General features: G+C 45.6%; 1 protein-coding gene across 1 annotated transcript; it reads right to left on the bottom strand.

Moving 5' to 3' along the window:
• Positions 1–814: 814 nt before the first annotated feature.
• LOC306820925 (voltage-gated potassium channel regulatory subunit KCNG4-like) lies at positions 815–7,726 on the bottom strand (the record flags this gene model as incomplete). The annotated part of the gene is made up of 3 exons (XM_079339008.1): positions 7,191–7,726; positions 1,779–2,612; positions 815–1,627 (listed from the first exon to the last, which is right to left on the bottom strand). Exons 2-3 carry the CDS (start codon positions 2,535–2,537, stop codon positions 815–817), a joined length of 1,572 nt encoding a protein of 523 aa, XP_079195134.1. The 5' UTR covers positions 2,538–2,612; positions 7,191–7,726.
• Positions 7,727–17,534: the final 9,808 nt, after the last annotated feature.

Below are 17,534 nucleotides of genomic sequence, written 5' to 3'. Positions count from 1 at the left end.
TAACTCTGTTAGTGAACGAGGCCCAATGAGAACATGAATACAAGACGTGCTGTTCAGTCACAGTGAAGATTTACTTAATCTCAGCTGAACGTCGAAGCTCTCCCGGATGATGCATTCAAAGACAGTCCGACATCCAGAACATTAACATAGATGACATGAAAACATCACGGGACAAACAGTTGGGGGACAAAAAGGTCAAGAAGAGGAAGCGCGTGTCTTTTAAAGGGTCAGATGTTTCATTTTTGCTCGTTTATTTTATGAACAGAAAAAGTTCAAAAATCAAACTTTAAAAATGTCCTTTAAATAAAATAAACGTGATGTGACGGACACAGTGAGGGAAGTCACTCTTCACCTTGAACACTAAATCTGATTGGCCAGGTATTCAGTCTCCTCTGCAAAGCTCTTCTTTAGTTCCTTCTTATTTACGTTCCGACCTCTAAAGAGCCACGACGCCTCGTCCGTGTCATCGTGTTCGCCCTGAGCGCCGGAGAAGAGCGTTTAGTTTGGCTGCTCGCTCTGCGGGGAACTTTCTCCAGAAAATGGCCGACCTCATTCAGCTTGAAGCCTCGATCTTAAGAGACTAAAAACCGTGAGACCGTTGTGTTCCTGTTGTCACATCTTACTCTGCTTAGTGCTAACGGCTAACGCTAAAATAAAGCGCCTGAAACGAATCTATTACTGAAGTTGGGAACCGACAGGTCACGGGGGCGTTGAGTATATAAATATATAAATCATATTTGTCTCCTCTTTGTAAATGTGCATAAAAGTTGCGGTGGGATTAAAGTTGTTTTGAACAGATGTACGGCTGACTCTGCTAGAACGCCGTGGACGGGAGCGTTGGCTGCACGCCGTCCTTGTTGTCCCTACACTCCTCTAGAGACATGTCCACTTTGGACCAGCTCTCCTCGGACTCTGCGGCGATCTCCTCCCCTCGCTCCTCCTTCCACAGCCGCTCGTACTCCTGCTTCAGCTCCTGGTACGAGCGGGAGAAGGTGTGGAAGATGGAGGTGGCGGGGAACGCCATGATGAGGATGCCGCTCAGGATGCTGGTCAGGGCGACTATCTGTCCGGGGATGCTGCGCGGCACCATGTCGCCGTATCCCACCGTTGTCATGGAGATGATGGCCCACCAGTAGGAGGCGGGGATGCTGCTGAAGCTGTGGTGCGGGTGGGTGGCGGCAAATGGCGCCAGCTCGCTCTCTGCGAGGTGGACCAGCGGCGAGAAGAGGGTGACGGCGACGCAGACGAAGAGCAGCAGCAGGCCGAACTCGCGGATGCTGCGCTGCATCGTTAGTCCGAGCGTCTGCAGGCCCAGAGAGTGGCGAGCCAGGCGCATCACGTACAGGATCCTCAGCGCTCGCAGCAAGCGCAGGATCAGACTCAGCTTGTCCAGGTATCCTCTGCCCGCCCCCATGATGACGTCCTCCTCTGACTCGTCTTTGATGTCGAACACTAGCGACACGTAGTACGGCAGGATGGCGATGGCGTCGATGATGTTGAGTGGGCCTCGGGCGAACGCCAGCTTGCTCCTAGCGTTGAAGAACCGAAGAACAAACTCCATCGTGAACCACGCCACGCAGATGGACTCCACCACGAACATGCTGCGACACTTCTGGGAGCACTCGCCCTGCAAACACACACACACACACACACACACACACACACAGATCGTCATGTCCAACCTCTGACCTGTTTTGTGTGTAAATCTGTAAGATCGGGACACAAACCCACACAGAGAGCCTCCATTGAAAGGCTGTTAGCATTAGCATCATACGCACCTTGTTCTCTTCGTCACGGAGGTCTGGCATGGTGCTGATGCACAGACTGATGACGGTGACCAGCACCATGACCACGGAGAGGCAGGCAAACACCTTTCCGGCCATTCCTGACTGCGGGTTTTCCACCACCTCGCGCAGCATCCCGGTCAGCCTGCGATATCCCTTCTCGCTCGGTTTGCTGTTTTTCTTCAGCGTCATCCTCTTCTGCCTCCACTCCTCTTCCTTGCGTTCTCGCTCGGCCACCTCTTCCACCCGGGTGATCATGCGGCGGCGGCAGCAGCGCTCCATGTGACCCGGGTCCACGCCCCAGTAGTCCAGCTCATCATGCAGCGACACGGCGCACAGCTCCCGAAGCAGGCGGAGTTTCCCCGCAGCGAGGAAGTTGAGGATGACCCTGAACGCTGTCGGGTTTCTGTCGAAGAAGAACTCCCGACACGTCTCGTCGTAGTCGTCGCAGAGGCGTGCGATCTCCTCGGGGGTGGTGCAGAAACGCAGACGTCCCAATCGACTCTGGGGGAACTGCTCCAAGGTGCTCCAGGGGAAGGTGTAGCGGTTTCCACCTACATTGATGAGAACCTGAAGGGTGTGGTCCACCACGTACGAAGCCTCGGGGTCTCGAAGCAGCTGAGCGCGCTTGAAGTAAACGCCTTTGATGGTTTCGGTCTCCGGGATCTCAGTGAAGAAGCGATCGAGGCTGCTGTCGTCGCTGCTGATGGAGTAGGTGCTAAAGTCGTGGTTAGCGTTACTGATAATGGGCATGCTGGCTGCAGAATGGGGGACGGGATGAGAGACGTAGTGGGAGTGTAGTTGTCAGTGGGAGGAGCCACAATGAAGCTGCAGTGAAAACACAAATACCACAGTTCAAATCATTTTAGTTTCACAGTTCAGATCTGAGATAAACACAGTGACTGACTTTGATCGCTATGCAGACGACACCCAGCTCTACTTCCCTGACCTCAGTGACCTCTGTGTTAATGATGCACATTTCCTCTTTCTTCCCATGTGATCCTGTAGTTCAGGCTGCTCACGTTCCAGAGAAGCCTTGAAATCTTCCAACGCAACATTTCTGTTCAATCGATGAGCGCTAACGTCCTTCTGTACGTGCTAAGAGTTACTAGTTCCAACTACGGTGGCTGAGAAGTGCAAACCAAGATTACAGAGTGTGAAGAAAACAAGAAAATTCAAAAGCCCTGAGACGAATTTAAAACTTGCAGAATACCAAATAATATTTTGTAAATTTTCACACAGTCCAGCTGCTCAAACAGACTAACTGACCGCTCAGAAGCTTCCGGGTCACTTCCAGCACTTGGTTCATTCCCTTTCCATACATTTGTTTCGGGAATGGTAATTGAATTTTTCTGCCACTTAAAAACTTGTTTTCTAAAATGTTCATTTGTTTTCAGACATTATGTGTAAAATGTTTTCCAGAATTTCCTTTTGTTTCACACTAATCTCGTTTTGCTTCCCAGCCAGCGAGCTGACCTGAGAGCTTCAAGGACACGTTCGTCATGGCTGCTGACATTTATCACTCGTCTCTGCACGTTAAAGCTTTAGAGCGTCGTGCAGACAAAGCACACACTGTGAGCATGTGCTCATTCATCAAAATATAAAATATCCTGGAGGGACCGGTTAATACAATGACCGACATTTAAAGAAATATTTGACAGGACGCCGTTAAATCAAGAAAATAAAATACAGACACATCTGATCCGTTCAGATGTCACATATTTCAAAACTGAACATTCATGATTTACTGAAAAACAAAAAAACAAATGTTGGTGACCTGCTTTTAGACCTGACACCTGACGAGACACCTTTGTAAGGCGGCTTCTTGCCAATTCACGCCTGTGAGTCGTGTGACTCTCAAAGACCCTCTGACCTTAAAAACCTTCAAGGTGTGAATGCCCGGACGAGTTTAGAAGAGGACAGAGGAAGCTGCTCTCACTGCTTTGATTTCTTAAACCCACAAATCTTGAACACTATTTGAGCATGAATAGATTTGTGCTAACACGCAGAGACACACTGCGAGTTTAAAGGGCAGATTCATTTCCATAAAACACTTCCCCTGCTGGTATCTAACACCTGCAGAAAGGTTTGATTGATTGGTTTGATTCAGAGAAGGAACATCTCTGTCCAGAAAACGTGTTACCTCAGTGTGAACACGTCTCCTTCAAAGATTAAAAAACATCCTGCAGAACATTCTGGAGCTTCGCTTACACTGCAGAGACGACAGTTTGTGAAAATCCTTCTGTGACAGTTCAGCTGAACTGAGTCCATCAATCAGTGACATCTTCACTGCACCCCACACGGCCGTTTTGGACGCCCCTGGGTTTGCCAGATATGAGAGCAGTTATCAGGTGAACAGGTGTTGCAGCGATGGAAGCGGGCAGTGGAACTGCTTCAGATAGAAGTGATTGTACCCGAGCTAAAAAGCCTCTGCATGTTTCTAATAAGCTCCAGCAGCAGAAAGCTGCTCAAACTAGGATCAATGTTGGAGATGAAACATGGAGAGAGGTTAGAACGCAGAAAGCTTTACAGACCCATGCAGAGCTGGCTAAACACTGAAGCTACAGTGTCCACCACATGCAGAGCTGGCTAAACACTGAAGCTACAGTGTCCAACACATGCAGAGCTGGCTAAACACTGAAGATACAGTGTCCACCACATGCAGAGCTGGCTAAACACTGAAGCTACAGTGTCCACCACATGCAGAGCTGGCTAAACACTGAAGCTACAGTGTCCACCACATGCAGAGCTGGCTAAACACTGAAGCTACAGTGTCCACCACATGCAGAGCTGGCTAAACACTGAAGCTACAGTGTCCACCACATGCAGAGCTGGCTAAACACTGAAGCTACAGCGTCCACCACATGCAGAGCTGTGTGAGAGGAGGGGCGGAGCCAGACAGCTCTCTGTGATGATTAGAGTTTAGACTGCAGTACTCATTTTAAACACTAGGGGGGCAGCGCTACAGACTGCCTCTTAAAGCAGCTTTACAACACTAAATATCCTCTTAAGTTTGATCTCTTGTGAGGGGAGCTGGGATTTACAGCTCAGACGTTATGTCATTCATAATACTTTGAGCAGAATAATGTCCTCCACCTGAATCAACTGAGACGATAGAAAATGATGGTAAACCTCCGAGAAAACGTTCAGCAGCTCTGTTGGTTAAAAACAAACATTTCCCAATACCGGATTCTTGCAAAGCAACAAAACGGACAACAAAGAAGAATTTATTCAGACTGAAATTATTCAAAGGATCAAACTCATTTTGAAACTTGAAGTTAGAGACACATTCCTCCAATCGGTGTGCAGACTTTGTCTTCCTGGTGCATTAGGACTCATCTATTCCGATTTCTTTTCACTGTTTTAAAGTTGTTTCTCCAACTGCACTTTAAATCTCCCACCTTCCTCTGACAGATGGTCACAGACGCAGCAGTCTGAGGTCACGCTTCACGTCTGACCCTCTGATGGTGTTATGGTGATACATTCACTGTTTACTCAGGGGGGGAAAACCAGCCAGCAGCATCCAGTGACCCAAAATATAAAAATAAACCCAACATTCAGTTCAAACACGTCCCGGTGCTTTTAGAGGTTAGAGATCAGTTTATTAAATATGTGACATGTTAAATATTAAAGTCGGAGTCCGGCTCAGTTTAAACTCCTGATGATAAATTATTATTATTCTCAAACTGCTGCTGCGTCTTCTACTCTAAAACATGAACATGTGGGACGTCTGGTGCACGCCGGCGCCCACTGAAGGTCTCTGAGTGCAACTGCACCGACACACACAGTCAAGTCCATGTTTGAAACTCGCACAGACAAGGTGTCAAATATCATTTAACATATTTCAATCAGTCGAGGAAACGAGTTTTGAGAATGTATTACATACGAGATGAGATTTATTTTAAAGAAGTTTGAGGAAAGGCCGCTAAACACGAGACAACGATGATACAAGCTAACGTTACGTGTCCAGCTGTTCTGAATAATCTGCAGGGACGTTCACTCTGCTTCTCGCTCGCCCAGTCTCTCTCTCTCTCTCTTCTTAGCTTCACTGTCACTGTATGTTCCTCCCTGGGGATCAACAACAGACTTGACTCTGACCTTATATATGATGTGTTATTCTTTAGTTGTTGTTGTGTTGTTATTCGAGTAAATGCATTAACTTTAAAGACGCATCCTGTGAAGATGGGATCATTTTAATGAAGTCGTTTCCTGCAGCAGCGCGTGAGTTTCTCCCCGAGGAGCAACAACAACTCTGACCTCATGTTTCATTCATTATTCCTTCATGTTTATATTATTAATCAGAATGTGCACATCCCCGTCTAGGACTTATACATGTGTTGCCGTGGTAACCAACAGGTTTAATTTTTACTTTGATGTACACAGTCCGACACAGCAGGTGGCAGTATGCACACAATTTGTTAAAAAATATCCCCACAAAAAGCAGAAGGATGCTCAAACAGGCCGTTTGGAGATGTTCCCTTCATGACATCACAAAGGGCAGTAGCCCCTCCCCCAGGTGGGTGACACTCCCACAGCTAGGTGTTTGTTCTGCCCTCTGAGTCTGCCTTCTCACCGTAAACAATAGGACATGGAGCCAGAAAGCAGCGAGTACACCCGAGCCCTTCCAGAGAGGGGGCGTGGCCAGACACAGCTCATTTACATATTTAAAGCTACAGACACAGAAACAGCCTGTTCTGAGCAGGGCTGAAATAGAGGGGTTTATAGACATGATCAAATACAGGATCAGAGTGGATTTACAACAACACACTTCACACACAGTGTGAAGAGGAGCGAGGACACTGATTTCACCTGAAGAGGAGGAGGAGGTCATGTGACCTTTAAGAAAAGTTTGTCTATCTTTTAAAGAGCGGGTTAAATCAGTAGAAAGAACTCAGCCATCTCCTCTCAGTCACATTCCCGACCGGACTGGTTTTAATCTCCTACCTGGGTCCATTTCGACTGGTATAAAAGAATTGTTTGCACTAAATGAGACCACAAAAAGCCTTTCAGATCTTCAGCTCGCTGTCCCACACAGCAGATAGAAGGCAGGTGGAAAAGGTTGGAATGACCCATACTGAACATATTCAGAGACAACAGTTAACTCGTTTAAAAAGAGATTCAAACATCTCTGTGTGCAGCTGGATCTCATCAGTTTGAGCAGGTTAAGCTCCTGTGTTTTAATAGAACCACTGTAACTGTGTCTGCTTGTCTGTGTTTGTCTGTGAAGTCCTGATGCTTTCTATGAGCTCGATACTGAAACCTTCTCTTCTCCTGTTTTCGGTTGCAGTGGTATCGAAACAGGTTTGAACATATCTACCAGTACTGGTGAAGCTGGAGTCTGGGTCTGTCTGCTTAGTTTCCAGCGTAGAAATAAAAGTTTGACACTTTAAGAAATCCCAGACTGACCTCAGAGGGCGCACGCGCGCAGCCTCAGCTCTCTGATCTTCTGTAAAGACGCGACTCCTCGTGCGTTATTCCATCCGTGTTTAACGGATCTGATTGGTTCATCGATCAGCTCCACAGAGGGTAGTTATGATGATGGTGATGATGAGGATGATGATGGTGGAGATAGTTTATAGATCCGCTCTGAAGTTTGCAGGCTCGCGCGGTGTGTCCGTGCAGCATCCCGCGCTGTGCACGCGGAGCCTCCGAGCTCCGGAGTGAAACTCCTTCAGTGAGTGAAGAAGAGGAGGAGGAGGAGGAGGAGGAGGAGGAGGAGGAGGAGGAGGAGGTTTCTGTCCGACACACTGCAGAGACGCGAAGAAGAAGAAGAAGAAACGCGAGGATTTCACCACGGAGCTCCTCTCCACCTGATGTCTCCTCAACTGTGTCAGACAGCAGGACCGCTCATCCTCCTCCTCCTCCTCCTCCTCCTCCTCCTCCTCTTTCCACCCCCCTCCTCCCCTCCCTCCCTTTCCATCAACACTCTCCAACACTGTAAAAACACAGACGGCTCCACTCGGGATTCAGTTTCAATCAGAGGTGAGATAGCAGCATTATTATTATTATTATTATTATTATTACTACTATTAATCAGAGGACGTGAGTGAAGAAGTCTTTATCCTGCACATTAAACCACCTGATATTTGAATGTCAGAGGAACATGGAGAAGAGGAGTGGACATCATGTTGGACCCTGAGATTTAAAACCTTCCAGGTTCAAAGTTGAAGTGAAATGAGTTTAATGTTGAAGGTAAACTGCACAAAGGTTTCACAGAATCAAAATGGAGGTTATGTGAAGTGTTTCATGATAAACAGCGGGAACACAAAGTGTGTGTGAGGAGCAGAAGGAACAGAGGCAGGTTTACAGTGCAGCAGCAGCTTGTTGGAGATGATGTAAACGAGACTTCAGTGGAAAAAAATCTTTTGTTTAAAGCCTGATTGACAAAGTTTGTGCAGGCAGACGCCCAAATACAGAGGATTATTAGAAAGGACACACACACACACACACACACACACACACACACACACACACAAACAAACAGAAGCAGGTGTGTGGTGGTGCAGATCTAATAAAGAATACATGAGCGTCTGTGTCGATGACTTAATGTGACCTCTGTCAGATAAACACTTGTGAATCAGGATTTATTTCCTGTTTGTATTCTGCAGCACACACACACACACACACACACACACAGGCACAGGCACACACACACACACACACACACACACAGAGACACACACACACACAGGCACACACACACAGTGAAAGGACACAAGCATTCACTCTTACGTCTTGTTTACACAAAAACAATCCCCTGAAACAGGTTTGTTGTTTGACTTCTGTGATGCGTTCACTTACCTATGTTTCTGTCTGTATGTTGATTGAATTGTGTTGCGTTCACTTCCTGTCTGACACACTGAAGTTCTTTGTGATGGAGGACAAAGAGAGGAAAGGACTGAGCCGCTGCTCTAACCTCGGCCAGAGAGTTTTAATGCTGATGCGTTCACTTACTGACTCTTTTAAACTGTGATGCGTTCACTTACTGACTCTTTTAAACTGTGATGCGTTCACTTACTGACTCTTAAACTGTGATGCGTTCACTTACTGACTCTTAAACTGTGATGCGTTCACTTACTGACTCTTTTAAACTGTGATGCGTTCACTTACTGACTCTTAAACTGTGATGCGTTCACTTACTGACTCTTAAACTGTGATGCGTTCACTTACTGACTCTTTTAAACTGTGATGCGTTCACTTACTGACTCTTTTAAACTGTGATGCGTTCACTTACTGACGCTTTTAAACTGTGATGCGTTCACTTACTGACTCTTTTAAACTGTGATGCGTTCACTTACTGACTCTTAAACTGTGATGCGTTCACTTACTGACTCTTTTAAACTGTGATGCGTTCACTTACTGACTCTTTTAAACTGTGATGCGTTCACTTACTGACTCTTTTAAACTGTGATGCGTTCACTTACTGACGCTTTTAAACTGTGATGCGTTCACTTACTGACTCTTTTAAACTGTGATGCGTTCACTTACTGACTCTTAAACTGTGATGCGTTCACTTACTGATGCTTTTAAACTGTGATGCGTTCACTTACTGATGCTTTTAAACTGTGATGCGTTCACTTACTGACTCTTTTAAACTGTGATGCGTTCACTTACTGACTCTTTTAAACTGTGATGCGTTCACTTACTGACTCTTTTAAACTGTGATGCGTTCACTTACTGACTCTTTTAAACTGTGATGCGTTCACTTACTGACTCTTAAACTGTGATGCGTTCACTTACTGACTCTTAAACTGTGATGCGTTCACTTACTGACTCTTTTAAACTGTGATGCGTTCACTTACTGACGCTTTTAAACTGTGATGCGTTCACTTACTGACTCTTTTAAACTGTGATGCGTTCACTTACTGACTCTTTTAAACTGTGATGCGTTCACTTACTGATGCTTTTAAACTGTGATGCGTTCACTTACTGACTCTTTTAAACTGATGCGTTCACTTACTGACTCTTTTAAACTGTGATGCGTTCACTTACTGACTCTTAAACTGTGATGCGTTCACTTACTGACTCTTTTAAACTGTGATGCGTTCACTTACTGACTCTTTTAAACTGTGATGCGTTCACTTACTGATGCTTTTAAACTGTGATGCGTTCACTTACTGATGCTTTTAAACTGTGATGCGTTCACTTACTGACTCTTTTAAACTGTGATGCGTTCACTTACTGACTCTTTTAAACTGTGATGCGTTCACTTACTGACTCTTTTAAACTGTGATGCGTTCACTTACTGACTCTTTTAAACTGTGATGCGTTCACTTACTGACTCTTTTAAACTGTGATGCGTTCACTTACTGACTCTTTTAAACTGTGATGCGTTCACTTACTGACTCTTTTAAACTGTGATGCGTTCACTTACTGACTCTTTTAAACTGTGATGCGTTCACTTACTGACTCTTAAACTGTGATGCGTTCACTTACTGATGCTTTTAAACTGTGATGCGTTCACTTACTGACTCTTTTAAACTGTGATGCGTTCACTTACTGACTCTTTTAAACTGTGATGCGTTCACTTACTGACTCTTTTAAACTGTGATGCGTTCACTTACTGACTCTTTTAAACTGTGATGCGTTCACTTACTGATGCTTTTAAACTGTGATGCGTTCACTTACTGATGCTTTTAAACTGTGATGCGTTCACTTACTGATGCTTTTAAACTGTGATGCGTTCACTTACTGATGCTTTTAAACTGTGATGCGTTCACTTACTGATGGACATACCAGTGCTCTTGATCCAAGATGGAGTCCATGCTAAAATACAATTTAACAAAGTTCACTAATCTTGAAAAAATGGATAACACACTAAAAACTGTTTCTATAAAACCCGAGCACAAGATGAATCTCTCTTTTTTTTTATCTCTCAACAATAAAGAAAGATAAATTATCGGAAATATACAATACATTCATTTTCCACTGCTCGCATGTCAGCCTGTTGTCTGGTGCCTAAGGTCATCCTGAGGTCAAAGGTCAGAGGAGAAAGACGACCCCACATGTTGATCTGAGCTCAAACACTCCAGTCCGGATCACCCTGATGTCGACATTCTTAATAAAATGACCTTTGAACTCTCCGGTTGATGAATATCAGGGATTACACGATAATCCAGCTGCAGGGGGGGGGGGGGGACCAGAGAGCATGCTGGGATACGACCATCCAGCAGGAGCACGCTGGGATTCGCACTGAGAGGATTTAATCATGTCCACAATAACTGGAGCAGAGCTGGGGATTCCCACACTCTGACCTGACCTGTGAACTTCGTCCTGATTCACACGTGTGTTATCAGAGGGTTAATATTGTGTCCTCTCACATGTGTCCCCTCACCTGTGTACTCGCACATGTGTCCTCTCACCTGTGTCCTCACACCTGTGTCCTCACACCTGTGTCCTCACGCATGTGTCCTCTCACCTGTGTCCTCACCTGTGTCCTCACACGTGTCCTCTCACCTGTGTCCTCTCACCTGTGTCCTCACACGTGTCCTCTCACCTGTGTCCTCACCTGTGTCCTCACACGTGTCCTCTCACATGTGTCCTCTCACCTGTGTCCTCACCTGTGTCCTCACACGTGTCCTCTCACCTGTGTCCTCACACCTGTCCACCTCACCTGTGTCCTCTCACCTGTGTCCTCACACCTGTCCACCTCACACGTGTCCTCTCACCTGTGTCCTCACCTGTGTCCTCTCACCTGTGTCCTCACACCTGTCCACCTCACCTGTGTCCTCTCACCTGTGTCCTCACACCTGTCCACCTCACACGTGTCCTCTCACCTGTGTCCTCACCTGTGTCCTCTCACCTGTGTCCTCTCACCTGTCCACCTCACCAGCAAAAAAACATTTGTGTAAAGTAAAAACACGGAAACGTAAAAGTATTTTGTGAAATGCAGAAAAACTGATGAATCATAAGAAACCTTTAAAATAACTCAGGAACAGCTCAGATGTGTTTTTATGCTTCTGCGAGATGTTTCCACATTTCCTGAAACATTTTCTCTTGGACAAAGTTTAAAGCGTCTGGAGGACGAGGAAGACTTCCAGCCCTTCATCTTGTTTCTCTCGGTCTTTCAGCCGCTGCTCGGGGTGAACATGGTTCAGTGGAATCTCTCACTGCTGAAATTAGACCAAACTCCCGGGGAATTGCTCGCCTCTCTCAATTTGTGCAGAGTCTCGAGGGGCGCCGTGCAGCGGGGCAACTGATAAGTCACCCTGATTCAGCACAAACACTCATTAATTAACCCCGGCCTCAAATCCCAGTCTCATCAGGGCGCTCCGAGTCGGCTCTGAGGCGCTGCAGAGCTGTTATTTCATTAGTGCCACATGTTGTCGTGAGCTCTGCTTCATTTAGCATTCAGCCTTTGTTTGTCTCCTGTTTCTCCTGATGGGATGGAGGGAGAGGAAGGATGGAGGAAACCCTCAGAAAGGAATCGGATCATGTAGGCCAGGTGTCTGCTTACAGGTAATGATGAACGGCCCTCTCACCTTACACACCAAGTCTCAACAAAGACACAGGCTGCCTGTCCAAAGGGCAACATGAGAATCATAAATACTGTATATCATTACTCCATCGTGTCCGGACTGTCTACAGTGAGGAAGAAGCAAAGCACTCCTTCATGAGAAGGGGAGAGGAGGTGTGTCTCAGCAGGAGGTGTGTCATGGAGGAGGCGTGGCCAAACAGCGGTTTGTTTTGGTTTTTATGCTGGGACTCAAGAGGGACATCTACTGGATCAAAAAGTCACACACTCTGTCTTTAACATGTTGAAAAATCAGAATCACGTAGCAGCCATGTTGGATTTTAACTTGGACTACCTTAGGTTAGACCAGACCTTATGCTAAGCTAGGCTAAGCTCACGGCTTCAGCTCCATTCTCAGCCATGAGAGCAGTTCTAAATAACTCTCCCCATTAAAGTGAATGAAATATAACAAAGCAGTATTTCTTCCTCTGAACACTCGACAGATAAAAGCTTGTGATGTTCCTCGCTGCTTCTGAAGGTCAAACCTCTTCTTCTCTAATATCTCAGAAACAAAAACAGTGCTGTGAATGAGGTGAAGACTAAAGCCCGCTGTGAAGCCGCTCCTCTGGGTCTCTAATGATCGACCTACTCCGTCGGCCATCGTCACGGATGAGTGGCAGGAATCCAAAGACAATCTCTTCCCCTCTTTTAAATTCAGTTAAACTGGACAAGCTGCATATCTAGTCTGGACTCCCTCCTGAATACAGCAGACTGAGGAAAAATCAATAGAGGAAATTGTTCAGCACAGAAATGAAACGAAGAAGACGAAGAAGAACTGCTGATTGGAAAAGAGAAGGAAAAGGTCACAAAGGACGAAGAGACGGAGAGAAGAACTCTGCTGAAATCGAATCAATCCTCAGAGTTAAACAAATGAGCTCAGAGTGTGTGTGTGTGTGTGTGTGTGTGTGTGTGTGTGTGTGTGTGTGCATGTTGGCTTGCTGCTTCTGCTTCAGGCTCTCAGTTTGTTTATGCAGAAATCACAGCTGGCTCTTACCCTTTACACTTTATTCTTCTTGTTTCCTCACACACACACACACACACACACACACACACACAAACCCATTTGTCTCGTACACTGAGGACACTCATTTCATGCAAAAACGATTATCTAATAGAGGTCAAATCCTTAGCCTGAACCTACATCCCTAAAGTGCAGACAAACTGCAGTTCCTCCAGTGTCCACTAGAGTCTGTCTCCTGCACTGAGTCAGTCTCCATAGAGCTCTATGTTAAAATGTCCAACTTTACAGCTGCAGTTCCTTCAGTGTCCACTAGAGTCTGTCTCCTGCAGTGAGTCAGTCTCCATAGAGCTCTATGTTAAAATGTCCAACTTTACAGCTGCAGTTCCTCCAGTGTCCACCAGAGTCTGTCTCCTGCACTGAGTCAGTCTCCATAGAGCTCTATGTTAAAATGTCCAACTTTACAGCTGCAGTTCCTTCAGTGTCCACTAGAGTCTGTCTCCTGCAGTGAGTCAGTCTCCATAGAGCTCTATGTTAAAATGTCCAACTTTACAGCTGCAGTTCCTCCAGTGTCCACTAGAGTCTGTCTCCTGCAGTGAGTCTCCATAGAGCTCTATGTTAATCTCATTAACTTACTCCATGATGTTTGGATGTATCATACGGTCCTGCAGAGCAGCTTTCTGGTTTTTCGTAGTGAAACGATCACACTGAGGATGCAGCGGTCTCTGAGAATTATGTATCAAACATGATTCATTCAGCTTTATCGGGTTACAACTGAATATGTCCTCACAGAGATGGTAATATAAGCACATGATAAAACAGAGGATGGAAATGTAATTGCATCACAGGCGTCTTTCTCCTGTGCAGCGCTGAAACTGGACTCCTCTGTGCCTCATGTCGGTGTAATGTGACATTTCAGTCGTGATCTGGTTAACGTGTTCAAACAAACCAGGTCACAAACAAACACAGAGAGGAGACGATTACTGACGTCTAATCACATTATTTATACGACTGGAGGAAACAGAAATATTCAGCTGCAGACACAAATCACTTTCATTATTCAACAGACTCTGTCAGACAACACGTCGACCTACAAACGATGGATGGATAGATTGATTTTTAATAGATTATTGGATGGATGAATTGTAGATGGATGGATTGGACTTGAATTTCCCTCGGGATCAATAAAGTATCTATCTATCTATCTATCTGGATAGATGGATAGATTGATGGATGGATGGATGGATGGATGGAGGGATGGATAGATTGATGGATGGATGGAGGGATGGATGGATGGAGGGAGGGATGGATGGATAGATTGATGGATGGAGGGATGGATGGATGGATGGATGGATAGATTGATGGATGGATGGAGGGATGGATGGATGGATAGATTGATGGATGGATGGATGGATGGATAGATGGATGGATGGATGGATGGATGGAGGGATGGATGGATGGATGGATGGTTGGATGGAGGGATGGATGGATGGATAGATTGATGGATGGATGGATGGATAGATTGATGGATGGATGGATGGATGGATGGATGGATGGATGGATGGATAGATTGATGGATGGATGGATGGATGGATGGATGTTGGATAGATTGATGGATGGATGTTGGATAGATTGATGGATGGATGGATGGATGGATAGATTGATGGATGGATGGATAGATTGATAGATTGATGGATGGATGGATGGATAGATTGATGGATGGATGTTGGATAGATTGATGGATGGATGGATGGATAGATTGATGGATGGATGGATGGATGGATGGATGTTGGATAGATTGATGGATGGATGTTGGATAGATTGATGGATGGATGGATGGATGGATAGATTGATGGATGGATGGATAGATTGATAGATTGATGGATGGATGGATGGATAGATTGATAGATTGATGGATGGATGGATGGATGGATGGATGGATGGATGGATGGATGGATGGATGGATGGATGGATGGATGGATAGATTGATGGATGGATGGATGGATGGATGGATGTTGGATAGATTGATGGATGGATGTTGGATAGATTGATGGATGGATGGATGGATGGATGGATAGATTGATGGATGGATGTTGGATAGATTGATGGATTGATGGATGGATGGATAGATTGATAGATTGATGGATGGATGGATGGATGGATGGATGGATGGATAGATTGATAGATTGATGGATGGATGGATGGATGGATGGATGGATGGATAGATGGATGGATTGATAGATTGATGGATGGATGGATGGATGGATGGATAGATTGATGGATGGATGGATGGATGGATAGATTGATAGATTGATGGATGGATGGATGGATGGATGGATGGATGGATAGATGGATGGATTGATAGATTGATGGATGGATGGATGGATGGATGGATAGATTGATGGATGGATGGATGGATGGATGGATGGATGCATGAGGAAGCTCTCCCCTTGGGCGGCCTTGTCTTCAGCTGCACAGCAGCGTTGATGTTGCAGGTGCAGCTGTGTCTGAAGTGAGTCTGTGCAAACTTGAAGGTGAAATCTTGCTGATTTATTATTTGTGGAGATAAAGATGAGAGTGTGACGAGAGGCTGTCTCTGTAAGACGACCGAGCAGCTGAAAACGCTTTAAGTCCAAGAAGTAAGATGAAGTAAGACGAGAGTTGAGCCGCGTTGGAGAGTGTAAACATCTCTGTTGTTCTTTAGAAGCACTTAAAACAGAACAATCAAACATTTCTTATCAGTTACAACATAAAAGCTTTCTGTGAAAATGAATCCATCCCAAGATTATTCAGATGTGACATTTCTCTTTAACTGTGCTGGACTTTGTGAAAACACAGATAAATCTCTCCTTTGATAATATGAGCTGTGAATGTGTGACTCTGCTCGCAGATTTTCATGATGCATATTAAACAGAGCTGAACTCTGCTGCTCACCCACTTACTCCCTCTTGTGTTCTGTTTCTATTCCCGTCCAGCAGCTCGCAGTCAACAAGTCCTGCAGGAATCCAACAGGAAAACTCAGACCGACTCAACAGCCCCGATGATACAACTGACATGCAAACACCTGCGGGAGCGCACACACTCCATCATGCTGAGATAATACTGTTATATTCAGCAGCCACTCAGCCGGCTTCAGGCCCATTATCCTGCACGGAGGATGTTCATCCACTCAGCACCCACATGCCGCTCTCTGGCCTCCTCTGAGGTCATGAACCGCTTCAGAAAATAACTTTTCATCATGCACTAAAATGTCAACCTCCAAAAGTCCATCAAACACACGCAAGTTCCCTTCAAACATCACAACCTGCATCATCCCCTTCATTTCTGTGTGTGATGGGCGTCTGGAGACTCGTAGCTGGAGCTTAAACGGGAGTTAACTTTGGACCAGCATACATCATGGAGGCCGAGTAGAGCGGCATCGAGGTGAGATGGTGCCTCCTGGGCGCTTTGAAGGTTTTTAGGGCTCATCCAACGGGGAGGAGACCCCGGGGTAGACCCAGATCTCGCTGGAGGGATTCTTGATCCCGTCTGGCCTGGAAACGTCTCAGATCCTCCAGGAGGAGCTGGAACAGGATGCTGGGGGGAGGGACGTCTGGGTTAACATGCTGCACACTTGTTGCGGCCAACCACCGCGAGCCGACCTCAGATAAGCAGAAAAAGATGGATGAACACTGGAGTAATTTCTCTCGTTATCTCGAGGTAACAAAGCTGGTTGTCCCATAATAACAAGAAATTTATCTCAAGCTCTGATCTGAGATAATGAAACAAGTTACTCATATTCCCCTTTTTATCAGATGAATTCATGTCATCATCCGGTGGTATCACCCTTTCTTTTCCCATTATGACGTATTTTTCTTTATTTATTTCATAATGGAGTCATTTATCCTCTGCTTAAACATGATAGGACTTGAGACTTGAGCTCCCTGTGGAAGGAGCGTGTGGTCCAGCAAGCCGAAGGGATCATAAATCAATGTGGACACACTCTCTTCTCTGTCTTTTCTTTAACGTTTCTTCCCTTTATTTTGCCTTTTCTCTTTCAATGACTCATAAGGCTGTGATTCTGTGTTTCTTGAATCTGAATCATTGATCACACTAATAACGTAAGTTACGAATATTTCTTTATTTGTTTTGTGCTTTTGCAGAAAGATAAATGAACCGAGGTGTCAAGAAAACATCCATAAATCACTCATCATGACGGGGAAATGGCAGTAAATTAGATGTACTGATGAATGTCCCTTCAGGGCTTCCGTAGATAACAGCCCTGAAGAGGACGTATGGA

Source organism: Symphodus melops (assembly GCF_947650265.1).
Source record: "Symphodus melops genome assembly, chromosome: 3".
NCBI classification, from domain to species: Eukaryota; Metazoa; Chordata; class Actinopteri; order Labriformes; family Labridae; genus Symphodus; species Symphodus melops.
This window is presented reverse-complemented; position numbering and strand designations above follow the sequence as displayed.